General features: G+C 42.6%; 1 protein-coding gene across 1 annotated transcript; it reads left to right on the top strand.

Moving 5' to 3' along the window:
• Positions 1 to 1,888: 1,888 nt before the first annotated feature.
• LOC141967808 (myosin-1B-like) lies at positions 1,889 to 20,036 on the top strand. The gene is made up of 38 exons (XM_074921957.1): positions 1,889 to 2,092; positions 2,183 to 2,326; positions 2,420 to 2,576; positions 4,511 to 4,538; positions 4,636 to 4,750; positions 4,830 to 4,922; positions 5,036 to 5,099; positions 5,182 to 5,280; positions 5,386 to 5,489; positions 5,571 to 5,709; positions 7,667 to 7,785; positions 7,876 to 8,025; positions 8,648 to 8,818; positions 9,105 to 9,411; positions 9,756 to 9,832; positions 11,104 to 11,191; positions 11,287 to 11,404; positions 12,107 to 12,230; positions 12,316 to 12,452; positions 12,554 to 12,809; positions 13,709 to 13,951; positions 14,052 to 14,228; positions 14,315 to 14,460; positions 14,548 to 14,638; positions 14,726 to 15,115; positions 15,237 to 15,363; positions 15,599 to 15,717; positions 15,993 to 16,189; positions 16,582 to 16,765; positions 16,850 to 17,015; positions 17,168 to 17,292; positions 17,448 to 17,756; positions 17,891 to 18,094; positions 18,467 to 18,592; positions 18,687 to 18,857; positions 18,944 to 19,048; positions 19,285 to 19,380; positions 19,884 to 20,036. The coding sequence occupies exons 1-38, from the start codon at positions 1,889 to 1,891 to the stop codon at positions 20,034 to 20,036; spliced, it is 5,823 nt and encodes a 1,940-aa protein (XP_074778058.1).
• The last annotated feature ends 6,451 nt before the right edge of the window (positions 20,037 to 26,487 follow it).

The following is a 26,487-nucleotide window of genomic DNA, read 5'->3' as shown; positions in this document are numbered from 1 at the left end:
TGTGTTTGTGATCTAAACCCCATTCTTGCATTTGGTAACTATAGACACTGTCCAAGGTCTCTACAATAGCAGCAAATTGGTGTGTTAAAACTACCAATGAACCTAAAGACAAAGGATGCAAAATGCCAGTATTGACTGCTAATTTGACCTTACCAAAACTTCTGCTGGACATACATCTGAGCAAACCACCACAGCCAGATATGAAGAACAACAAAACAATACCTTTAAAATCCAATTTCAAATAGCCAGTTTGTAATACTTCAGAAGAAGGTAAAAGATGTAATTATATTAGATTGGTATTATTCTTTATTTCCAGAATATTTCAGAATAGAATGTCCCCAAAGCTCTTTGTAATATTAATCCTTCTCACTACTGCTGAGTCCTGAGAAACACAAATCTTGTATGTCAAACAGCAATTCCGAGTCAGGAGAAGAGAAGCCAACAATTCCAAGCCCCAGCGTCCTGCTCTATTTGCTGGACAGCACTTCCTCCTTTCAGATTCCTAGTCAAAATATTTATAGGAGATTTATTCACATAGCTAGTGAGACTTCAAATATTTCTAAATATATCCACGAGCACGAATGGAAATCATGCACTCAGTTGAGTTTGCCAAACAATGCTTTGCCAAAAATTTTTGACCTAAGAAAGAGGAGGAGGCAAGTTGTATGTGCAGACCAGAACCTATAAAAGTGCTGGTAGGACAAGTTTGTTCTGTCTCCACGGAAAGCTTCAAGGTAAGACTATGGAGGGCTGGGTGCTGGCAGAATCCCACTGCATTCCTGCTGCTTGTAGAACTGTTTTTATCAAAGGACGGTCTGTGTCATTAGAGATTTTCTTTCTGCTTTCAAGTCACCTGCATATTTTTTGCCCTGTGACTTATTCTTGGGATTCTGTGTAAAAATAAGAAGGAAGATGTAATTTCTGTTTTTCAGTATTGACCAGCTTCCAGCCTGAGAGCCAGTTGGTATCACAAGAGGTAAGACTGATTTACCTACTCCATAGGAATAGACTGTCCAAGATGTTGGGGTTTTTTTTGCAGCTGTATGGGCACTTACCATATCCCTTTACATCTGTGCATACTAATGCAGTGTAATTCTATCTGAGCTGTGTTTTCTAAAACAGCCAATTTCCATTCACAACTGGTTTGGCCATATTTGTTACGTACCTGATGAGAAGTAGTTAACCTCTGACCACACAGAACTGTTAACAGGAGATTGTAAACAGAAATCCAGGGAAAAGATGAATGAACAGCATATATATAGTTAAGATTTTGTCAAATCCCTCCGAGCATTTTTTATTGAGTTTTCCTCTTCTGATACTAAAAAAGACAGAACAATTGGAGAAGATATAACTATGATTTCTAGCTGAGGAAACAGCTTTATATAGACAATTCACACCTGTGCTTCTCCTTACTCCTCACCTTTTTTCTTATGTTGCTCCATCAATATAGTCAATACAGATTACATGGTCTGAAATGTGCAAGAGACAAAGGATATAACTGTGCTTTCATAATTTTAATAAGATTACTGCCCTTGGAACCTCTGCTGCTTCATATAGAAATTTTTTGTGTTGTGCCAATCAATCCAATTTTTCTGTATAGCCTACTGAAACACTACTAGCTCTAAAGACTGAACATGTAAACCGGAATAAGGGAGAGAAATTTAAAATAAGCTAAACTAAAGACACCAATCCTCTTCAGGATCTAAATAAATTAAAGGATATCTAGGGTGAAAAGCAGTCAAGACAGCAAAGGAAACCATAAGAATAGGCAGAGCAGAACGCTACAAAGAGTCAGGTGTGTGGTACAAAGACATTTCTTCCATCACTCAACACCAGTATGTCTCTCCACTTCAGTCTTGTGTCGTGCTGCATGCAGTAAACTGCAGCCATGTCGTCAGACTCTGAGATGGCCATCTTTGGGGAGGCAGCTCCCTACCTCCGAAAGTCAGAAAAGGAGAGAATCGAGGCCCAGAACAAGCCTTTCGATGCCAAGACAGCCGTCTTTGTGACCCATCCTAAGGAATCCTATGTGAAAAGCACAATCCAGAGCAAAGAATCAGGAAAGGTCACTGTCAAGACTGAAGGTGGAGAAGTGAGTAAAATAATACAAAGCTTGAGAATACAATTTAATCCTGCTGCAGACTTTTAAATAGCAAATACATGTCTTTCTTTTCTTTGGCAGACCCTGACCGTGAAGGATGATCAGATCTTCTCCATGAACCCTCCCAAGTACGATAAAATCGAGGACATGGCCATGATGACCCACCTCCACGAACCCGCTGTGCTGTACAACCTCAAAGAGCGTTACGCAGCCTGGATGATCTACGTAAGTACCAGCAGCAGTCTTCCTCTGGGCAGCGAGGAGGAACTGCTCTGCCAGGGTAGGTGGAAGCCAACGTGCTGTCTCCCTTCCTCACAGACCTACTCGGGTCTCTTCTGCGTCACTGTCAACCCCTACAAGTGGCTGCCAGTGTACAACCCGGAGGTGGTGTTGGCCTACCGAGGCAAGAAGCGCCAGGAGGCCCCTCCACACATCTTCTCCATCTCTGACAATGCCTACCAGTTCATGCTGACTGGTGAGTTGGTCTCAGAGCGTTTCTATCAAAAAGACATTTTAAAAGTAATCACAAATTTTTCCTGATAAATATGCTAATATTTTCTTAACACATCATTGGATTTTTATTTCAGTCATGCAATTAATCGCTACTAATTTAAATGGGATTTTTTCACATCTGTGTTTCTAAAAAGTAAGTATAGTTAGTGTGTTAGGAAAAACAATAAGCCAAATGTAATGACATACTGAAAGGTATCAGGGTATGAGATTCATATGTGATGTGAAAATTCTGTCTAATGATGTGATGTCAATTCACTAAATGGCTACAGGAATCATCAATAACACAGATATTCAGATTTGTCTTGATAATACCATGACATGAAGAAATGAAATGGAACTATATATTGCTTCTCATTTTGCTTTCTACTTTTCATTCCTTTTTTTCTCCATGCTATTGGGTTCAGAACTATTAGCCATGCTCAGGATTCCTTGATCATGGGTCCTTCCTCTCCCTTTCTCTACTGCTCTAAATACAGTCTGTGTAGGAGAAAATTAAAAAACAAAACCAGAAACAATTTACTGTATGCAGGAAAAAAAAGACCATAGAGTCCAGTATGGAAGAAACACATGTCCCTTTAAGGGTTTTCATTATTCATGGAAAAGCATTATTGAATCTTAGAATCATAGAACAGTTTGGGCTGGAAGGCACCTTTAAAAAACATGTAGTACTTTCCTTTGGCATTGGGAGGGACATCTTCCACTAGATTAGGTTGCACAAAGCTCTGTGCAACCTGACCCGGAGCACTTCTAATGATGGGACATCCACAACTTTTTTAGGCAACCTGTTCCAGTGGCTCATCACCCTCATCATAAAACATTTCTCTTTATATCCAATCTAAATCTACTCTTTTTCAGTTTAAAACTGTTGCCCCTTGTCCTGTCACTACAGGTCCTGCTAAAAAGTCTTCCTCTGTTTTTTCTTACAAGCTCCCTTTAAGTATCAGAAGGCCTCAATAAGTTGTTCCTGAAGCCTTCTTTGGGCTGAATAACCCCAGCACTCTCACCTTTCTTCATAGAGGAGGTGTTCCAGTCCTCAGATAATTTTCATGGCCCTCCTCTGGACTCGCTCTAACAGGTCCATGTCTTTATTTTACTGGAGACCCCAGAGCTGGATGTAGTGCTCAGGGTAGGGTCTCACAAGAGTGGAGTAGAGGAACAGAATCACTTCCCTCAACCCTTCTGATGTACTGAGGATGTGGTTGGGTTTCTGGGCTGCACGCACACATTGCCAGCTCATATCCAATTTGACATCCACGAGTACACTCAAGACCTTCTCTGCAGGGCTGCTCTCAAGACAGTCATCCCCCAGTCTAGACTGATATTGGGCATTGCCCCAACCCAGGTGCAGGACATTGCACTTGGCCCTGTTGAACCTCATGCTTTTTACAGGGGCCCATTCCTCAAGACTCTTAAGGTACCTCTGGATGTTGTACCTTCCTACCAGTGTATCAGCTGCACCAGTCAGCTTGGTGTCATTTGCAAACTTGCTGAGGGTACACTCAATCCAAAAATGTATATCATTAATAGAGGTATTAAGTAGTACTGGTCCCAATACAAAGACCTGAGCAACACCACTCAATAACCAATTGGACATTGACCCTTTGACTACAACTCTTTGGATGTGGCAACCCAGGCAATTCCTTATCCATGTAACACTACACCCATCAAATACATATCTCTCTAACTTAGAGGCAAGAATGTTGTGGATATGTTTAGAGGTAAGAATGTAGTACAAATTGTTTTATAAGTAATTGAAATTTAAAAAAAAAAAAAGGAGAAAATAAAGGAAAAAAAATACATAATTTTTTCTTCTCATAACTTCCATTTACTGTACTATTTTTCAGTGTTTTTCTGTTCTTCATTTACAAAGTCTATCTGTTTCTGCCTCTTTCACAGATCGTGAGAACCAGTCGATCCTGATCACGTATGTAGATCCCTTCTCGGGTCCCTGTGGGGCTGCCCGGTGCTGGGGGACCTCCCGCCTGACCACACGCTCTCTGCTTCTCTCTTCGGTTTCACAGCGGAGAATCCGGTGCCGGGAAGACTGTGAACACAAAGCGTGTCATCCAGTACTTTGCAACAATTGCAGCGAGTGGAGATAAGAAGAAGGAGGAGCAGCAGGCCGGCAAAATGCAGGTGAGATCCTAGGGGTAGGAACCTGCATCCATCGGATTTATCGATGAGCTGTATCATGACAATAAGATTTCTATTTTAGGGGACACTTGAGGATCAAATCATCAGTGCCAACCCACTGCTGGAGGCCTTTGGAAATGCCAAGACAGTGAGGAACGACAACTCCTCCCGCTTTGTAAGTTGTTGCCTGGGTCCAAATTACTTTTTCTGCATCAGCACACTGACTCAAATATTCTTGCAGCCAGGACTGGTAAAATAGATCTCAACTGACTTTTGTGCTTTTTTCAGGGTAAATTCATCAGAATCCATTTTGGTGCCACAGGGAAACTGGCTTCTGCTGACATTGAAACTTGTAAGTGACCCTTCTGGCCTGATCCCTTTCCTTCCAGTCCCCCTCAGTTCTTGTGCTAACTCTGTCCTACCCTCTTTGCCAGATCTGCTGGAGAAGTCCAGAGTCACTTTCCAGCTCAAGGCAGAAAGAAGCTACCACATATTCTATCAGATCATGTCCAACAAGAAGCCAGAGCTAATTGGTAGGAAGGATCACTCATGCCTCCAGGCAAAGGTCATGGAACAACATTTAACTCCTTTACATGCCAAATACATTTGACCTGCATGTGTTCTGTCCTTCCTTCCAGAGATGTTACTGATCACCACCAACCCGTATGATTATCAGTATGTGAGTCAAGGTGAGATCACGGTTCCCAGCATTAACGACCAGGAAGAGCTGATGGCCACAGATGTAAGTAACGCACAGAAGTTTTATTGGGAGGACTCTGACCTTTAACAGGCATGGTACTTACTCTAATAATTCTTTTGCTAGAGTGCCATTGACATCCTGGGCTTCACTGCTGATGAGAAAACGGCCATTTACAAGCTGACGGGGGCTGTCATGCACTACGGGAACCTGAAGTTCAAGCAGAAGCAGCGGGAGGAGCAGGCAGAGCCCGATGGCACAGAAGGTACCAGCACAATATATACCAGAGCTCACTACGTGCCGGGACGCGCACTAATACAGACAGTGATTCAGGGTCAGAACCATTGGCTCAGCCTGCCCATTCCCCCAGATGCTAGTATTGGAGAAGAGAAGCGTGTCCTGGCCGGGGGACTTTGCTGGAAGAACACAACTCAGTGGAGGAGGCAGATTACTTTGAAACTATATTTTGAAGTATAAGGCCCAGCAAATCCTAAAGCACGTTCCATTGGCTGCCACAGCGGGAGCCAGGCCAGAGAAAAGCAGGCTTTGCTGCTGTACTGAATGGCAGCTTCCCAGGCCTGGCACAGAACTGGGAGCCACTCTGCTCATAGGGAGCTACTATCATTTACCATCACCGTAGTCACTTCCGAATGGCATTGTTTCCAGGTGACAAGAAGCCAGGATCCTGAAGCTGCTCCGCTTCAAAACCTGTCTCCTGGAGACAACTCACAGTGCCTGAACTGAGAGCATTGTGCCGCTTCTTTTTACATGGGGGGGTTGAAAACGAACATCAGTTAGTACTGCGGCTGTGGATCATACGTTCTACATTTTCTGCAGCATCTCAGCAAGTCTCCAGGACTTCTGTTTGAAAGACAGGCGTCTAAGATACGTCTATAACATTTGCTTTACCTAGAATTGTTCAAACGTGCATTCCTCTAAAAGTTCATGGAAGCATTTCTATGAAGCTACAGTTATTTGTATACATCATAAACACACACCATTAAGGGTTTTTTTTCTTGAGTTTTGTTTTTTTTTTTAACGTGTGTGTGGTTTGGGTCTTCTTTTAGGAAAGTTGACACATAACTGAAAATGACTGCAAGGATTACAGTAGCAACGAATCTGATAATGATGAATAGTAACAGTAGAACAGGCTACAAATAACAGCTGTAACTTTTCCTTAGTCATGCTATTTTGCCAACCAAATCTTGGAAACATTTCGAGCAGGGATTTCATTGAAATTTCTTTTGCATAGACACTGTAATCTTCTCATGAGGATCACTCTGAACCTGTGAACAAATTTCTCAATGTGGCAAAGTCATTTTTTATTTTGCTGCTTTTATTTGCTCCTAAAGGTTGGATAGGACATCTCCACTTCCTGTGGACTCCATTTACTGTGCAATCTTTCTTTATCTACTTCGGAAAACATTGAGAAAAAACATGCAATCTAGTTCAATACTTCACTATTGTTACTCATTGGAAATTTTTCCCCAATTTCTAGCCTAAATATAGCCTGACACGATTTCAAGATCATGTGCAAAATTCATGCAGAAATCTGCTGTACATTTTTATCATGATTTCATATGAATTATACAAACAGTCTTGAACAAATCATTTTACATGATGTGCCTGTTTGCAGAGTTTGATTTCAGTAGTAAAAGCAATAGCACAAGGTAAAATGCCAAAGTTTTTGTTTGAGGTTGCACTTCTGGAAATAGCCCTTCATCTCATATGTTTAGCTGTAGATATTTAATGGCATAATTGACACTTATTCATTATGCTGTCTTGATTATTATGTCTGTCTTGATTATTATGTCTTTAAAGTTACCCTACCACAAATCACTGAACCAAATTGCACTTCATTTTCTTCTGAGAGGATCTGCGATTGTCTGCAACCTGATCATCATCCCAGACCTGTCTTTCCTTTTTCCTTTTCAGCATTTATTTATTATTATTCAGCATATATTATTTATTATGCACACCTAAATGTCTCTAAACTGAGTTTTCATTTAAAATTTACAATAACTTAAGAACAGGTTAATAAAAACCAGCCAGTACAAGTCCCCCATAATTACTGGGGAATATTGCTTATGGTGAACTACAAATACATTACATTTTTATTTTAACTACTAATTTTATCTTTACTAGAATTACCATTTAGCACTTGTTTTAAACTAACGCTGATGTCTGTTGGGACCTTAACAACTGATTTTTTTTATCTTTAGTTGCTGACAAGGCTGCCTATCTGATGGGTCTGAACTCAGCAGACCTGCTCAAGGCCCTCTGCTACCCCCGAGTCAAGGTTGGGAATGAATATGTGACCAAGGGTCAAACCGTGCAGCAGGTAACAGAAATCCCTGGTCTATTGACAAATCCTCTGGACTTCCTCTTTTGCTCTATATGATAACTACAAAACTTCTGGCTTTTATTTTAGGTATATAATTCAGTGGGTGCTCTGGCAAAAGCTGTGTTTGAGAAGATGTTCTTGTGGATGGTTATTCGCATCAACCAGCAGCTGGATACGAAGCAGCCCAGACAGTACTTCATTGGTGTCCTGGACATTGCTGGCTTTGAGATCTTTGATGTAAGAACAATGCTTTATTACCATGCTTTTAGAAGTAACTCTATTGTGTGCCAAAGCACTTAAGAAGGAAGGATGCCTTTTTTTTTTTTTTTTTATAGAAGTGATTTGATCCTTTCAGATTGCATCAAAAGCATCAGTATTCCCACAGGTTTTTTATTGGGAATAGATTTTTGTGTTGCACATATGCCAGTGGAAATACATTAATGCATTTTTTTTACTGGTTACAAACAGTAGACTAACATGGCATTTGGATTCTGCTGCAGAGATACCAGTTCCATAGACACAATTTGTGCTTAGAAAGCTTGGGACATGCTTTGAAATCAACATTTGGAGATGTTAGATAAAGTGTTGCACTGTGGACTTTCCATAACTGAGTTAGCTCAGTCTATCATAGTACATATCAAAACTGGCAAGTCTGAAATATTAAAGTGGCCTAAGCTTCTGGGGATCATAAGCATATGGATAAAGTTTAGCTTGACATAAGAGACACATTGAGAGAAGTTCCAAACTCCTGGCTGAGCAAAGAAGGAACACTCACAGATCCTCCTGTAATTTGGTACTGTTCTTTACCCCTAGCTTTCTAAGTTTACATTAATAGTAATCTCTATTTGCAACTGTGCAGTTCAACAGCCTGGAGCAGCTGTGCATCAACTTCACCAATGAGAAACTGCAACAGTTCTTCAACCACCACATGTTCGTGCTGGAGCAGGAGGAGTACAAGAAGGAGGGAATTGAATGGGAGTTCATTGACTTTGGGATGGACCTGGCTGCCTGCATTGAGCTCATTGAGAAGGTATTTGTGTAATTAACAGTGTCTAGTATTTTCAGAAATGCATTAATTTTTCCTTTATTAATAATATTTATTACTATGTATTTAGATGTATAAATATTTATTAAGATGTAGCTTGGAAGGGCAAGTGTGCTATTGTAAATACACATGTTTAGATTATTTTACAATTTGCTCTGCTGAGCAGAACGGCCCCTGAGAGCATTAATATTGTCCCAGTCAGGAAGCTATTTCTTTATCTGTGAGTCTTACTGCCTTTCCACCTTTTCCTCCTTCCTTCTGCTTCTCCCAGCCCATGGGCATCTTCTCCATCCTGGAAGAGGAGTGCATGTTCCCCAAGGCAACTGACACCTCTTTCAAGAACAAGCTCTATGACCAGCATCTGGGCAAGTCCAACAACTTCCAGAAGCCCAAGCCTGCCAAAGGCAAGGCTGAGGCCCACTTCTCCCTGGTGCACTATGCTGGCACAGTGGACTACAACATCTCTGGTTGGCTTGACAAGAACAAAGACCCCCTGAATGAAACTGTTGTGGGGCTGTACCAGAAATCATCAATGAAGACCCTGGCCTTGCTCTTTGCTTCTACTGGAGGAGAGGCAGGTCAGTTGTGTGAGATTCATATTTTCATTTTTTATTTAATTACTCTACCAGAGCCATAAATATTAGCTAGACTGTTCTGAAGAAACTGCACGTGGTGCAGAGACTCCCATGGCTTGAGTTTATTAATAAAGGAAAAGATCAAATGTATTTCAATCCTCCCACTCATCCATGATAATCCCTTGTATTATCACCCAACTTTGGTCCTTTGTTCCTTTAGCTTGATTGTTGACCCTGTTTCCTACTTCATCCTAAATTCAATTCCTAGGATGAAGCTTCTTGCAGTCTCATAAAGAAAAAATTTTCAAATCAGAGTTTTAAAACCATCTTTGTTTGGTGTTTTTCAGAGAGTGGTGGTGGTGGTGGCAAGAAGGGAGGGAAAAAGAAGGGTTCTTCTTTCCAGACTGTATCAGCTCTTTTCAGGGTAAGTGGAGAAGTCATTCTCTCTATTTTTTTCCTCTTTTTTTTTTTTTTTTTTCATTTTTTTATTTTCTGTAGGGGATTGTAAGACCTCACACTAATTCCAACAATGCTATTTTCCTACACCTATTAATGTTATTCTGCATCAAGAACATCTCTTCATTTATTCTTAAAGGAGCTCACTGCCATTCAGATGAAGTCAGTTGAGGAAGATACATCTTGATCTAGCCTTTCTTTGAGTTGGAAAAAGTACTTAGGTCAAGCTACAGTTTCTGTTACCCGTGTACACTATTTGGTAGGATTAAGCTCTTCCCCCTTTCCCTTTGCCTTGGGATGAAAATGGTGGATCTGGCTATCTGCCTCAGGGAATCTCAAGTCTGGACCAGCACATACAAATGTATGTGCATTTGCACGTAGTAATACATAAGATGTAATTGTTTGCACATAATTATACATATGAGGACAAGGCAATGGGGAAAATTCAAGGCCAGTTACGTTTCCACCAATGAACAGACTTTAAGGCAGATGGAAAAACTCTTGTTTCAGCATCTGTGGCAGCTAGTTACTATCTGGCGTACTGACCAGTTTTTCACAGTATGAAAGATATATTTGTCTAGGCAGCTTTGCCCCTGCTCCAAACCCAGGCTAAAATGAGAACTGTTAGGACCTGAAAGTGATTGTTAAAATTGGAGATAGTTTGAGGGCATACTTTTAAAAACAATTCTAAGTGGTGCTGTAGGACCTGCTACTCATGCCTTTTCTCTATGAGTTGTGACCCCATTCTCACTGAACAAGGAGTCTTTCTTGTCTTCCCCATTCAACCTTTGTCAAGTATATCTTCACAAGTGGCACCTAATGCCATTAAGTTTCCCTTTCCCAGTTTTCTCTGCAGACTTAGTCCTTGTCCCTCTTCTTTTTTGTCCTATTTTTGGTTCTGTCTCTGTTCCCATCAATAGTCAATATATTCCATAGAGTGAGAATCTGGTAATTACAAAGAATCATTTTTCACTCTATGCCCTTTGCTACGAACTTCTGGTCACCATTCTCCATAGGTGTTCTGTGTGAGTGGATGTATCCCTCAGTCTCATGAAAACATATTACATAGTTTTCTGATTTTTATGCTCAAGACTGAAAGGCAGAAGAAAACTCAAATTAGGATGGCTATAGGTGGGAATGATAAATCCATTATTGCTTTCCAACACTTTTCTCACATCTGACAGTATAACTGCAGAGGTACCAATTTTTAATGAAAAACCTTTGCTCATGAACACACAGGAGAACCTAAACAAGCTGATGACCAATCTACGGAGCACTCACCCTCATTTTGTGCGTTGTATCATACCTAATGAAACAAAAACACCTGGTAAGACCCTCAAATACAGAGAAATGATAGTGTGATATAGTCATTATTCTCTATGCTTTATCATGAAGAATGAAATAATTGTCTTACTTGCTTAGGTGCCATGGAACATGAACTGGTGCTACACCAGCTGCGCTGTAATGGTGTACTGGAAGGCATCAGAATTTGCAGGAAAGGATTCCCCAGCAGAATCCTCTATGCAGACTTCAAACAGAGGTCAGTCTCCTTCCTGATCATCATTCTGTCATTACAGAATAAGCTGTCCATCTTAAATGTTTTAACATTTCTGGTTATTTTTAGTGCCAACTCTATCTGATTATAATTGAAAGAAGGTGGAAATTCTGGAATGTATAACCAAGGGCAGCATGTATGGCTAGCAAAGCAGAAATTGTTGAGAAATTAAGAGATAAGTCAGGTGTCCTCACTGATTGTTGTTCATCTCAGAACCGAACTTTGACAGTGTCTCAGAAATGGAAGTAAAGTACAGCTACACAAGCCAGTGATTAAAATGCAGATAAGGATGTGGATGCAACATGTTTTCAGACAAAAGTTACAAACTCAGACAGAGTACTTCTACCATTGTATCAGCTACAAGTTTCAGGGGAAGATGCTTTCCTCCTATACACATAGTGGCAGTGTTCCTCTCTAGTCATTTTCTGCAACATAGTTTAAGTGAAAAAGGTATCAGACTGAAATGGCTGGAGACCAGTGTCCTCTTTTAATCTATGACTGATCACCAAAAGAGAGTAAGAGTTTCCTGAATTTTGTTATCAGATTAGGATTTCATTATAACTGTATATCTAAACAAGGGATGAAATTCCAACTTCCTCAGCCTCATTCTGTTGCAAAGGCTTATGTCAATTCCAATGACTTTATGACTTGAGATTGATTTCATTTGTATTTCCTCTCATTCCACAGATACAAGGTGCTAAATGCCAGTGCCATCCCAGAGGGACAGTTCATTGATAGCAAGAAGGCTTCTGAGAAGCTTCTTGGGTCAATCGATGTGGACCACACCCAGTACAAATTTGGCCACACCAAGGTACAAACCCTGCTTGACTCACTCACTGCGTGTCAGTGCTTTGCTCTATGCGACAGTGATGTGCTGCAACATCCCCTTTCTCAAGGTGTTCTTCAAAGCTGGGCTGCTGGGACTCCTGGAGGAGATGAGGGATGAGAAGCTGGCACAGCTCATCACTCGCACCCAGGCCAGGTGCAGGGGCTTCCTGATGAGAGTCGAATACCAGAGAATGGTGCAGAGGAGGTAGACATTCCTCACCTTCAGTTAAAGTCACTGTACTTGGGAGAAAATGTTGGCACCCATCATACTGCAAATATTCAACGTACATTTTAATTATGCTTCAGGGAGTCCATCTTCTGCATCCAGTACAACATTCGTGCATTCATGAACGTGAAGCACTGGCCCTGGATGAAGCTGTTCTTCAAGATCAAGCCCTTGCTGAAGAGTGCAGAATCTGAGAAGGAGATGGCCAACATGAAGGAGGAGTTTGAGAAAACCAAGGAAGAGCTTGCAAAGTCTGAGGCAAAGAGGAAGGAGCTGGAGGAGAAAATGGTGAAACTGGTGCAGGAGAAGAATGATCTGCAGCTTCAAGTGCAGGCTGTAAGAACAATTAATATATTTCTTCCAGGGAAAAATAAGCAATGTCTAAATACTCTCTCATAGTATGGAACAATTACACTGCATGGTAATTTACCTTAGAAAATATCTTAATCTGAATTACTAAAGGTAAAATTCATACCACTCTGTGTCAACATTATAATATGAGATTCTAACTTGGGAATTACTTTTTAAGTCTCTATGCCTACAGGTATGTTTCTTCATGCAAGCTCACACTATAAAGTCCAACTGTAGTCATTAGATATTTAGCATATACATTTAACAGAGTCTGGAGAGCAATTTCAGTTGAGTACTTTGGTTTTAATCACCTATCATAAAACAACCTTATGTAATTTCTTATGATAGACAATAACTCACCTATCCTCCTACTCCAGGAGGACATAAATCCCCTCTACATCTTAACTTTCAGCCCCAAGTGTGTCTCCAATGTCCTTTGGAAGATTAAAAGTTTTGGCAACATTTACACAATGCTTTCTTGTCTTTAAGTGTCTACTTCGCAGCTTCAAAATAAAGTCAGGTTCAAATGAAAACAACCAATTGCATCTAGATTACATACCAATTTATCTGGAATGAAGAAGACAAATTTTAAGTGAGCCTTGTCAAAAAAAGCTTTTACAGAGATAAAACAAAAAAAAAAATCTGTGTACAATTACATACAAGTAATAAAAATCCTTAGTAGAAAAAGTAGTTTTAGATAGATATCTATAAATACAGAGAGAATACTTAGTAAAAAAAAATAACTTTAATAAAAACATAATCTTATTTAAGACGCTGTGCAAAAATAATTTCCCACAATATATGAAAAGATATTTCCATGTTCAGTTTTTCATCAGTAGGTGCTAAAACTTGACATTAACTACAAAACTATGTTCCTCTAACAGGAAGCTGATGCTTTGGCTGATGCTGAGGAAAGATGTGACCAGCTCATCAAAACCAAAATCCAGCTGGAAGCCAAAGTTAAAGAGGTGACTGAAAGGGCTGAGGATGAGGAGGAAATTAATGCCGAGCTGACAGCCAAGAAGAGAAAACTGGAGGATGAATGCTCAGAGCTGAAGAAAGATATTGATGACCTTGAGTTAACACTGGCCAAGGTTGAGAAGGAAAAACATGCCACTGAAAACAAGGTATGAGGCAGAAGATGTCACTCAAGCTCCAGAAAGGACCTCTGTGCTGTTACAGGACTTCTGTATCTACTGCCTCTGTTTACACTTGCTCTGTTCAAAGGTGAAAAACCTGACAGAGGAGATGGCAGCCCTGGACGAGACCATTGCCAAGCTGACAAAAGAGAAGAAAGCCCTCCAAGAGGCCCATCAGCAGACACTGGATGACCTGCAGGCAGAAGAGGACAAAGTCAATACGCTGACCAAAGCTAAGACCAAGCTGGAGCAGCAAGTGGATGACGTAAGCACAGAGGTGTACAGCAAAACCAGGACAGGTAATAGAGTTAAACCTGACTGATGGAGCAATGATGGTCCTGTTTGTTTTAGCTGGAAGGGTCCTTGGAGCAAGAGAAGAAACTGCGCATGGACCTCGAGAGAGCCAAGAGGAAACTCGAAGGAGACCTGAAGCTGGCCCATGACACCATAATGGACTTGGAAAATGATAAGCAGCAGCTGGATGAGAAACTGAAGAAGTAAGTGTGGCTGTGGGGCACCTGAGTGCTGGGCTGGTGCACTTGTCTTTTCTCTTTGAGCTCTGACACGGTTTGCTTTGCCCACAGGAAAGACTTTGAAATCAGCCAGATCCAGAGCAAAACTGAGGATGAGCAAGCCCTGGGCATGCAGTTACAGAAGAAGATCAAGGAGCTGCAGGCAAGCCTCTGTCCCTGGCCCCCTCTCACCAGTCTGAGGTCAGGAAGGAGGAGGGCATGGGTGTGAAGGGTCCCTAATGTTCCCCAGGCTCGTATCGAGGAACTGGAGGAGGAAATTGAGGCAGAGCGAACCTCTCGGGCAAAAGCAGAGAAGCATCGGGCTGACCTCTCGAGGGAGCTAGAGGAGATCAGCGAGCGCCTGGAAGAAGCAGGAGGGGCTACAGCAGCTCAGGTCGAGATGAACAAGAAGCGTGAGGCAGAATTTCAGAAGATGCGCCGTGACCTCGAAGAGGCCACGCTGCAGCACGAAGCCACGGCTGCCGCCCTGCGGAAGAAGCACGCGGACAGCACAGCTGAGCTTGGGGAGCAGATCGACAACCTGCAACGCGTGAAGCAGAAGCTGGAGAAGGAGAAGAGTGAGCTGAAGATGGAGATTGACGACTTGGCCAGTAACATGGAGTCTGTCTCCAAAGCCAAGGTACACAAATTCCTCATAGGCATTTCTACACCAGTGGAATTCTATACAACGCAACATTTTACACCTGCTGTTTTTAAGGTGTTAATGATTAATCCATCCCCTTATGTATGTTGACGCACAGGCAAACTTAGAGAAGATGTGCCGTGCACTGGAAGATCAGTTAAGTGAGGTTAAGACAAAAGAGGAAGAGCATCAGCGCATGATCAATGATATCAGTGCTCAGAGAGCTCGTCTACAGACAGAATCAGGTAAGGCAGTAAAATATCTGTTGTGCAAATGAATAATGTCAGACAGTTAATGAAACAATGACCCTTCTGGGCACATGGTCTGTTCAAGATGCTTTGCCTCCCCTGCAATGAGAAATGTATGAGATGGGATCATAAGCCTCTTCAGGGTCTACTTACTATCAAGCTTCACAGCCCTAAATGTTCACAATGCTTTCATCAATGGCAGTAAGTCTTGTATATCTGCAAACTTTCCTAGGTGAATATTCACGCCAGGTGGAGGAGAAAGATGCTCTGATTTCTCAGCTGTCAAGGGGCAAGCAGGCTTTCACCCAACAGATTGAGGAACTCAAGAGGCACCTAGAGGAAGAGATAAAGGTGAGAAGGCTCTATCAGAAACACATCAAATCACAGAATCAACAAGATGAGAGGGGGGAAAATGACCACTTAGGTAAGGCAGTGAAAGTCTTTTCATATTAGCTTTGCTCTCCCTTCCCTGCAGTCTATCCATTAATTCTTCTGTAGATACCCAGATCTTCCTTTCTCACTCAGTACCTTGCCATCATTCTCACAGCAGAATAATCCAGTGTGAATCAACACAAGACATTGCCCAGGAGATTTCCATTCACTGTCACACTACAATTTTCTTCTAGGCCAAGAACGCCCTGGCCCACGCCTTGCAGTCAGCTCGCCACGACTGTGACTTGCTGCGGGAACAATACGAGGAGGAGCAGGAAGCCAAGGGGGAGCTGCAGCGCGCCCTGTCCAAGGCCAACAGCGAGGTGGCCCAGTGGAGAACCAAATACGAGACGGATGCTATCCAGCGCACGGAGGAGCTGGAGGAGGCCAAGTACGTGGGACACGGGATGTGGAATGGCTGGAGAAGGCTGAGCCTGTCAGGGAAATTGGAGCGTCTTCGAGTGCATTAGGACAGGGGTGGGATGAAGGCAGCGATATAGTGTCATTGTGGTAGAGGGAGGAGAGGGAGAGAAAGGAAGAGTTTGGTGTGGAAAAAGTGTGGATTGGAAGGACAAATGGAGCCTTTATGGCTAGAAATGCTGAGACATGACAAATAACCAGTAAGTGCTAGGAAAAAGTCTTGGTAGATGCTTTAGGCTTCTTGTAATCTTGGAACACTGTGAAAAGCACTAGTCTCAAAGCCCCCAAGGTGGCCAACTGCCCTCTTGTGAAAATTGTCTCTGCTCTACGTTCTAACCCGGAGCTCTGCTTATCTCCTGCCAGGAAGAAGCTGGCACAGCGCCTGCAGGATGCAGAGGAACACGTTGAGGCTGTGAATGCCAAATGTGCCTCCCTGGAAAAGACAAAGCAGAGGCTGCAGAATGAAGTGGAGGACCTGATGATTGACGTGGAGCGATCTAATGCTGCCTGCGCAGCTCTGGATAAGAAGCAGAAGAACTTTGACAAGGTCTTTGGGTCCAGCCCCGGGGCTCCTGGGCAGAGCATGTCCTCCCGACTGCCACCTGCATACTGACGCCCCGTTTCTCTTCAGATCCTGGCAGAATGGAAGCAGAAGTATGAGGAAACTCAGGCTGAGCTGGAAGCCTCCCAGAAGGAGTCTCGCTCTCTCAGCACGGAGCTCTTTAAGATGAAGAATGCCTATGAGGAGTCCTTGGACCACCTGGAAACGCTGAAGCGGGAGAACAAGAACTTGCAGCGTAAGTGCCTGGCCCTCTGCTCCTGGCAGGGCTTTCTCCCTGTCCACCACTACCGCCTGCAGGTCTGCAAAGATACTTGTCACCTTGGTGTGGCTGGGCCCTTCCGCTTCAGCTCTGAGCCTGACCGTGCCACTTCTCACCCTTCCTTGCAGAGGAGATTTCCGACCTCACGGAGCAGATTGCAGAGGGAGGAAAGGCGATTCATGAGCTGGAGAAAGTCAAGAAGCAGATTGAGCAGGAGAAATCTGAACTGCAAGCCTCCCTGGAGGAAGCTGAGGTACGTGCTAAGAAATGGTGTCCAGACTGAAAGTATGGGAGTAGTTATTTGCAGACATGGCAGGAAAGCAAGCCCAGATTTCACGAGGTACCGCATAAGAGACTACTTAGAAAGGACGCAGTAGTTTGAGCCACTGTTCCTGCTGACTTGTCCAGGCCTCCTTGGAACATGAAGAGGGGAAGATCCTGCGCCTCCAGCTTGAGCTCAACCAGGTGAAATCTGAGATTGACAGGAAGATCGCAGAGAAAGATGAGGAGATTGACCAGATGAAGAGAAACCACCTCAGAATTGTGGAGTCCATGCAGAGCACCCTGGACGCCGAGATCAGGAGCAGGAACGAAGCCCTGCGGCTGAAGAAGAAGATGGAGGGAGACCTGAACGAAATGGAGATCCAGCTGAGCCATGCCAACCGCGTGGCTGCAGAGGCACAAAAGAACCTGAGAAACACGCAGGCAGTGCTCAAGGTATCGCACAATTAAACATGTGCTAACTGGTATCTGACACAGCTCAAAATTTTCCTGTTCTATACTGATGTGAAAATAGGAAATAAGAAAATAGGTAAAATACACTACACAATCTGTCTTGTCTCTCATTCCAGGATACCCAGATCCACTTGGACGATGCTCTCAGGACACAGGAGGACCTGAAGGAGCAGGTGGCCATGGTGGAGCGCAGAGCAAACCTGCTGCAGGCTGAAATTGAGGAGCTACGGGCAGCCCTGGAGCAGACGGAGCGGTCGAGGAAGGTGGCTGAGCAGGAACTGATGGATGCGACTGAGAGAGTTCAGCTCCTCCACACTCAGGTTAGATTCATGAGATTCAAAGTCTCAAGGACCGTTTTCTTTTTCCTTTTCCAGATTGTTCATCTGTGTAATTTCTTAAATAATCTCTTGCCATAAAAATCTTAAACTGAACCAGAGTTATTACCCTTGTACAAAGAACTGGATTATGGCTAAATGAGTAGGATTCCATTAACAGGAGTCAGATGTGCTTCGTAAAATTTTAAGCACTCTCTGCTATCTCACTGACTATGACCTGACAAAATGCATCATTTGAAGGAGGATGGTTATAATAGGTATATCAATGCTAAGTTTAAAATTAAACAGTAAGTTTCTAAAAGTTTCTAAGGGTTTTGTTTTGTAACTAACTGGATGATATTATTTGTTGTTCAACAGAACACCAGCTTGATCAACACCAAGAAGAAGCTGGAAACAGACATTGTGCAAATTCAGGGTGAAATGGAGGATACGATCCAGGAAGCCCGCAATGCTGAAGAGAAGGCCAAGAAGGCCATCACAGATGTGAGCTGGGGGCTCCTTTCACTGCTACTGATGGATGTGTTCTCCCCAAAATGTCTCCAACCCCAAAATGGCTTTCACCCTTTGCTCCCTTCAGGCAGCCATGATGGCCGAAGAGCTGAAGAAGGAGCAGGACACCAGTGCCCACCTGGAGAGGATGAAGAAGAACCTGGACCAGACGGTGAAGGACCTGCAGCACCGTCTGGATGAGGCCGAGCAGTTGGCACTGAAGGGAGGCAAGAAGCAAATCCAGAAGCTGGAGGCCAGAGTGCGTAGGGCTTTGAGTTGTGCGTGAGAGAACGTGTCATGTAAGTAAGCAGCACGGAAGCTCCAAAGCCGGGCTTCTCATTGCAGGTGAGGGAGCTGGAAGCGGAGGTTGACGCTGAGCAGAAGCGCAGCGCTGAAGCCGTGAAGGGCGTGCGCAAGTACGAGAGGAGGGTGAAGGAGCTGACCTACCAGGTAAGGCAGGAAGCTTCTTTATGTTGACACATTCTTCTTCCAGAAAGTCAAGAAGTTGTCACATTTTCTTCTGGAGGGATTTCTATACCTTATTCAGTGACACAGTTAACAGGATTCTGCATTCTGTCTTTCTTGACAGTAACGCTCCATGAGAAATGTTACTTCATCTGTTTCACATTTATGAAATCTAGAGAAACAGGCAAACAAAGTTTTCTGTTATTTTGCATTCTCTGTAGTCTGAGGAAGACCGGAAGAATAATCTCAGGCTCCAGGACCTGGTGGACAAGCTGCAAATGAAGGTGAAATCCTACAAGAGGCAAGCTGAGGAGGCTGTAAGTACCACTCTGACCAAGGCCAGTCTTCCTTATGGTGGAGGTAGAATTCTCTGTTGGTACTTTCTTCTGTCCAATTTTTTGAAACCTTGACTTTTTGGATGATTTTTCTGCTGTAAGGCAACGGGAATGTATAAGAATTGCTGGTTTGGGAAGAAACTACACTTCCCTATCTCTATTTTTCTCTAAGACTCACTTCCCACCTCCAGTTTCTTCCTCCTTGCCCTGCACTGGGAGTCAGAAGCACCTGCTAGTCTGTCTGTTCAGCACTCTGCCTTGCACTCTGCCTAGACCATGCTGTGTGTTATGTGGCCATGGCCTTTTCAACAGGCCGATGCTCTTTTCTCTTCTGGCACACTTAATGCTCTGAGCAGCTTTTTACCTTGGTTTTGAACCTACTTTCCTTGCTCAGCTGTGCTCTTTAAATTTTTGTTTGCCCAGCTTACAGATATTGGTTGTCCACATGCTGCCTATTGTTTTCACAACTCCTTCTCCCCACACAGGAGGAGTTGTCCAATGTCAACCTCTCCAAATTCCGCAAGATCCAGCACGAGCTGGAGGAAGCTGAGGAGCGGGCTGACATTGCAGAGTCCCAGGTCAACAAGCTCCGAGCAAAGAGCCGGGAGTTTCATAAGAAGGTAGAAGAGGAGGAGTGAGGATGTCAAGGCTAAAAAGTGACCTGAGGCATGCATAAAATGTAAATCTCTGTGTTGCTTTCTTCTGTAATTATAATTTATGTCTAGGTAATAAATACAGTAGAGGCCTCTGCATAGGAATAGTGATTAGCGTGCTTTATTTATTCATTCTAATATTCATTACTTTTGGAGTACATGTACATATTAAAAATATATGTTGAACAGTAATACATTTTTTCATTTACAATTTTAAAAATGCATGAGGAATAATAACAATTATAGGGATTCACTATTCACCTTGCAATGAGAAGTATGCATTTCTTTGATAGATTAAGACTACATTCTTCCAAGTTATTCTGCTGAATTCTTAGGGAGAAAAAGAAAGGAAAAGAAAAAGCTTCCTGCAGCATTTAAAAACAAATATACAGTATTTTTATTAACTGAAAAATATTGCTTATTTGATTAGACTTAAGTGTGTGAGAAACTCAAATTTCTACTTTGATTTAGGAGACTGACATTCACTCCAAGCATTGACAAGCAGTCAAACCAACATGGTGAGGTAGTGGCACAAAGAGATATCCTCACTCTCTTTCTCTGAAGCTGTTTTATTTCATACACAGCACAAAATGATAGCCAGTTCACAGATGGGGTGAATGACAAGAATCCAGAGTTAAAAGACTAGGGAAGAAAAAATAGCTAAGGCTGCATACTCCTGAGCATGGATAAAACGAAGCATTTTATGGACAACTGAAAGATAATTGAACATATATTAAGACATATAAAGGTGATGGAGTGGTTTGGTGTGGGTTTTGTTTATTTGTTTGTTCGTTTGTTTGTTTGTTTGTTTTTCCAGTATAGATACAATATAATGTAAAGTAGTGATGTCATAGATAAAAAGAATAAGTGAAAATCACTTTCAAGAATGATAGAAATTTCTACTAAGTATTAGTATGTATCAGGAAAGTCTGCTACACTTACCAGAGGTTGGTTTTGAACACGGATAGTTCTTTCTGTATCATAAAAATGAGAAATAATTCTGTAAATTATATTCTCATGTTGACTTCCCTAACACAGACTGAAGATAAAACATGATTGTGGGGTTTTGTATTTCCCCAGCAAGCTGTTTGTGAAACATGAGGAGGTCACAATCTACCACTGATTTTGCTAAGTAACTGTATTAGAAGCAAATATTTAAGTGCAACATAATCACCTCCTAAGTGATAATGGGTTGATTCAGTTTAAAAGAAAGGATACACAAAGTCTACTTAAATCACCTTTTTATACAATAAGGAAACTTTTTACCATAAAACTTGATGGACATAAAAGTTTAGAATGTAAGAGATGCAGCAGCTATCAACAGTGGAGATCTTTTACTTTTGTTGCTGTACTTATATTTTAAAACTGTCTTCTATAGAAATCAAATGTTTCATAAGAGAAATACATGTTCTGGGTAAGATTCACCTATTGTATTCTCATTGAAGAGTTTATCTCATCTCACTGCTTCTTTTCACTATACACTGCATGCATGCTTGCTGTAGAAAGACCTGCAAAACAGTCTCTGTGAAAAGTAAACATACTTGTCAGGTCTTTCTATATTCTCCACATTCTGACATAACAGATTATTTGTCTGTGCTTGGACATCAAGAGGGATGAAAGAGTATCTGCCTCCCTGGAGGAGCAGGACCAAGACAAGGAAGTCCTGTATCAGAAGGAGTCCCTGAAGAAAGATGTCCTGTGGAAATGAGAGGAATATAGAGCAGGTCTTTCCTGAGAGGTCAAGTCCAACCAGCCAGTATTGTATGCAGCAGCTCTGGGAGAAGATGGTACAGAATACCGCTTTCCTCATCTGGCAGTAAAGGCACCCACACTAATCTTTACAGGTCTAAATCTTAGTAGGGTCCCTATGGTCAAGAACACTACAAGAAATACTCCTTAACAAGATCCTCAAATACAATGACAATCCCCAAGTACAATGACATGAGGAAATGGAATGAAGCTGCATCAGGGGAAGTTCAGATTGGACAAAGCAAAAAGTTCTTCACTGCAAGGGTGGTCAATCACTGGAAAGGGCTCCCCAGGGGAGTTGTCACAGCACCAAGACTGTCAGAGTTCAAGGAATGTCTGGATGACACTCAGTCATATGGTTTAAGTAGTCCTGCAAGGAGCAGGGAATTGGACTCTGATCCTAATGGGTTTCTTCCAGTATGAGATATTCTATGATTCTGACTGACAATGCTGTGAACCTCATATTTGATAAACTGTACTGACCATCTTCAGCAACCTCACTGACCCAAAATCTAATGGTAAATACAAGGCAAAGACAGTCCAGTTGGATACTGAAGAATATGATAAGGGAGAAGTAAGCTGGAAGATGACCAGGGCCAGACTGGCAGATTTCTGCATTGCAATGGAAACTTTCTAAGGTGGCAAAAAGTATCTCTCTTCCTAGCTAAGCACACACCCTTATCCCTCTTTCCCTATGTGCATGCCCTTCTGCTCCATGACCTGTTCTCAACACAGGCCAAGTCCTGGCCAACTTCACATATAGTCCTAAGTAATTCCAGCTAAAGTTCAAGGAATCTCATGCAAAGACCTAAGGAAATTCTTTCTTCAGGCTATTACATCACAGTAATGTCGGTTAGTAAAGGTGGACAGAACCATGTCAGATCCCGCTGGTGTCACCGACTGGCCTCTGCCAGTGGTGACACCTTACCAGCCCCAAGCAGGGTTGGATACACAAACACAATACATGCAAAGATGATCTAAAGGATTTTATTACCTCAGCATCCCAGCAGGATTTCCTCAACAAGTCCCCAAGTGAGATAAACAGCCAAGCGAGGAGGTCCAAGACACCAAGTTGATGTGATGTCCAATGGATAGCCCTGAAGGTGGACACATACAGGGAAACCCAGCCAAGGGCAACATAAGCAACTATATGCTACAATGTGAAATAGATATCTCCACTTCCTTAAGAAAGCATAAAGGGATTTATTATAAAGAGTCTGGGAAATAGCTATATTGACCTCCATCACCTATCTCCTCGCCTTTCTTCCACACATAACCATACAAAGCCCAGTTGGATGGTCAGCTGGACAACTGAACAGGTACACTACTTTCATGTGGTAGTGTACCTGTTCCACTGAAGATGGGAAAAGGTGCTCAGTGGAGAACTTCATGCTGTTCAACTGTGAGAGGCAATCATCGTGGCTTGTCACACAAAAATGATTAAGTAAATCAGAAAATCATTACGTCAGTATGTTTTGGCAGCAAGCAATGTTGTCTTAGAGGTATGTGTCAGAGGAGGAAAGTGCCAAGGGGGATCCCTGGGAGCACATCTGTTCTCTGAATTGTCTCTACAAGCAGAATAATCACTTTAAGGAGATCCCTGCTCAGACCACACTCCTAAAGGTCTCCTGCTCTCACAAACCAATGTCTTTGCTCTGAAATATCCTGTGTGGTCCAGAATGTAGGGGACCAGCAGGGACTGGATTATCAGAAAGAGAATATAAGGGATATTGTGACCATGGCTGGAGGCTCTTTCCACAATGCACTGTGTGGGAACATAGCAGAGCCAGGCTGGATAAAGGAGTGATACTTGTCACTGCCTCTGAATTCAGAGCCCTTTCACCAGAGGAAGACTCACTGGGTAAATAAGTGGTAGAAACCACAGAGTGATGCTCTTCAAGCCCCTCATTTGTTTTTCACACTGCATTGCCATTTCTTTCACAAGGATCTTAGAGGACTGAAGGGTGTCCTAGAATTGGTGGTCATTTGGTTTAGCCATCACAGTATATTTATTTATAATTTCAGTCAAGCCTTCTCCTACTTTTCTAGGAGTCTTTATTCTCTCTTTCTGTCCAGGCAAAGTCTATTGCAGAGTAATCCAAGAACAGGCCCAGGAAAAAGGTGGTTTTACCAGTGTCCAGAATCATAGCAAAGATATAACTGCCTCCTCATAGGAGTGACATGTCAGTGACTGTTTCTGTTGATCATTCACTTCTAGATGAATATGTCAGCCAAACAAGCTGGTCCTCTCTGTCGGCTGCAATGCCATTGTTTTATCACACAGGTCCATCACTGTCTTCCTGCCTACACAACAAGCTCCAGGGCAGGGAACCCTCCAATCTGGGCAGTTGATAAAGAATTTAGTCCTTTTCCCTGAATTATTAAGGCAAAACCTTGACACCAGAGGGAATAAATCTATGCTTGTTACCAGATCTTGACAGCTATGGCCAGCACTGTGGCCAGACATGACATGCTGTTATAGGCTTCCAGCCATCCACAAGAACTCAGGCGGTGAGAAGAGGGTGATGCATTCATTACCCTCATAGCAGGTAAAAGAGGCTGCTGCACTGTGCCAGGATCCTCTATAAACAAAACAAGATGACCTTTTACTCAGACCATGAGCCCACATCAGGCCTTGGGACTAGCGGTCCTACTCAGGTCCACAAACTCTCCTGCCTTCTTTCTTCCCTCCTCTCCTCACCCCTTACACTCACCTTCCTCTGTCCACAGACTAACTTCCTTGCCTGTTTATTGTCATTCTCAACATACAGGGACTGCTTACTTTCCTAGGAACAGATTATTAGCCCACAAAATTATAGTTTGGATTGTGTCAAACAAGACGTTCAATATTTGCATGTTGATTGCAAATGTAAGATAAGATAAAGTACAACATTGGTTGTGTAAGGTATCTAACTACTGATCACACCTTACAGATGGGTAAGTAAATCAGATGATTTGGAAATAACCTTCAATATATCTAAGGGCTCTGGTAAATTAGAAGTGAAGCTCCTGTTACCGCTAAATAAATTTGTTTTTGCCAAGCCACAGAGAGAGTGTGAGATTGACTTGGTTGGTATTTTTGGCATATGTGACAAGCTTTAGCAGCTACCTCAAATTTGCTGTTTATTTAAAGCAAGTGCTAAACATCTTTGGCCATCCCTCCAGAATTGTCAGTCCCTAGCTGACCTCCATGTGTCCTTTTTGGATATCTTTTCTAATCCTTCAGCCAGCCTTCAAGTGCTGTAAAAAAACACTGCCTTCAAATGCTAAGGGTTCTTAATAAAACATGTAAATAACATTTGGACAGCAGAAGATGGCTGGAGTTAGGAAGGGACACTACTCCATCCATTTTAGAAATGGTAGTTCAGGATCCACCATAGCTGAGCATCTTTGGTGCTTTTGGTGCCCCCTTGGACCCTTTGGGTTACTGTGGCACCCTTTGTGTGAGCAGCACCTGTTTTCCCTGTGACACTGGTAATGCTGAACACAACCCAACTGCAGTGAGAAGAAGCATCACTCGTGGCAGGATTTGTAAGTGTTCTAACACATGCTCTGCTATTCTAAGGGTTCATCAGAGACCTTCATTAATACATTACAGGTTTTGATACATTTCAGAAAGGGTGGCAGGAGGTCAACGAGCTGTTCCGCTAATGAATTCACTCCTCTGGCCGTAAACCAGGAAAGAGATTGGTTTTATTTCCCCTTGTAGCTGCTCACCTACATGCAGCTCCTGTACCACAAAAGCAGGGCATGGGAGGAGAGCAGTGGGAGGCAGGCAGCTGGTGGCTGAGCACAGCGGAGAGACAGGAAGCCTCAGCCAAGTGCTTCATGCCACCCTCTCCTGTGGGGCAGTGGCCACCACCCCGGCTGGCTCTTGAGGACAGGGGCCCCCTTTCTCAAGCAGCAGTGCAGCAGTTTTAGCTTCAGTAACTCTTGTCAGTGTGGACACACTCAGAATGAATCAAGGGGCAAAATGAGCAGGATTTGGAAACAAGGAGAGAGGAATTTCAGTGATGGATAGATGTGCAATACCAGGTTTGGACTTGTTACTTGTGTGGGTGAGATTCAATTCCAAACTCAAATATCTACATTTAGTCATTTTCATGTCTAAATAAACAAGTAGATGAGTGAGCTGAGTGTCTAAACTCCCACTGTGGACATTACCACAGTCAAGCGAATGTTTCAGTTCACTCTAAGGTAGGCAACCACATTAGGATAACTGAATCCTTCTCTAGACTCTGTTAGCTCAAGCTCCATCAATGATAACATCTCAGACACCCAGCTCACGGGTATGAGAGCATGCCTACCTCTAGTTTGCTGTGAAGGGTTGTCGTTGATGGAAGACTTGAACAAATGAGAAGTGCATGTATACAGTAGCAGGGCCGTACTTGTGCAGGTAGTAGGGAGGGAGTTGTAGTGGATTTGGTAGAGAAGGAGAGGTTCCGAGAGGATATTATAGCTGGCAAAACTATGTTAAAATGTCTTTTGTAAGAAGGCTGTGAAAACTTTCGGCTGCTTCTCTTCTGCTTGACTGAAAACACCCTGTTGTATTAAAGCAAAAGATTTCCTGATATTTTGGAGGAGGAAAAAAATGCATTTTTTAATGAGCTGCCATAATTTATATTTTTTAAGTTTGAGTTTATTCTTTTACTACCAAAGGTAGCAGAATAGGTAGCAGAATAAATTA

The sequence above is a fragment of the Athene noctua genome, chromosome 18, assembly GCF_965140245.1.
Source record: "Athene noctua chromosome 18, bAthNoc1.hap1.1, whole genome shotgun sequence".
Taxonomy (NCBI): Eukaryota; Metazoa; Chordata; class Aves; order Strigiformes; family Strigidae; genus Athene; species Athene noctua.
This window is presented reverse-complemented; position numbering and strand designations above follow the sequence as displayed.

What these genes read in the sequence shown, in the direction of transcription:
- LOC141967808 (XM_074921957.1), top strand. Translation starts at nt 1,889, where the DNA reads ATGTCGTCAGACTCTGAGATGGCCATCTTTGGGGAGGCAGCTCCCTAC. An exon ending in TGCAGCTTCAAGTGCAGGCT is followed by an intron (nt 12,810 to 13,708) that starts GTAAGAACAATT and finishes TTCCTCTAACAG; the next exon opens with GAAGCTGATGCTTTGGCTGA. An exon ending in TTCAGCTCCTCCACACTCAG is followed by an intron (nt 18,095 to 18,466) that starts GTTAGATTCATG and finishes GTTGTTCAACAG; the next exon opens with AACACCAGCTTGATCAACAC.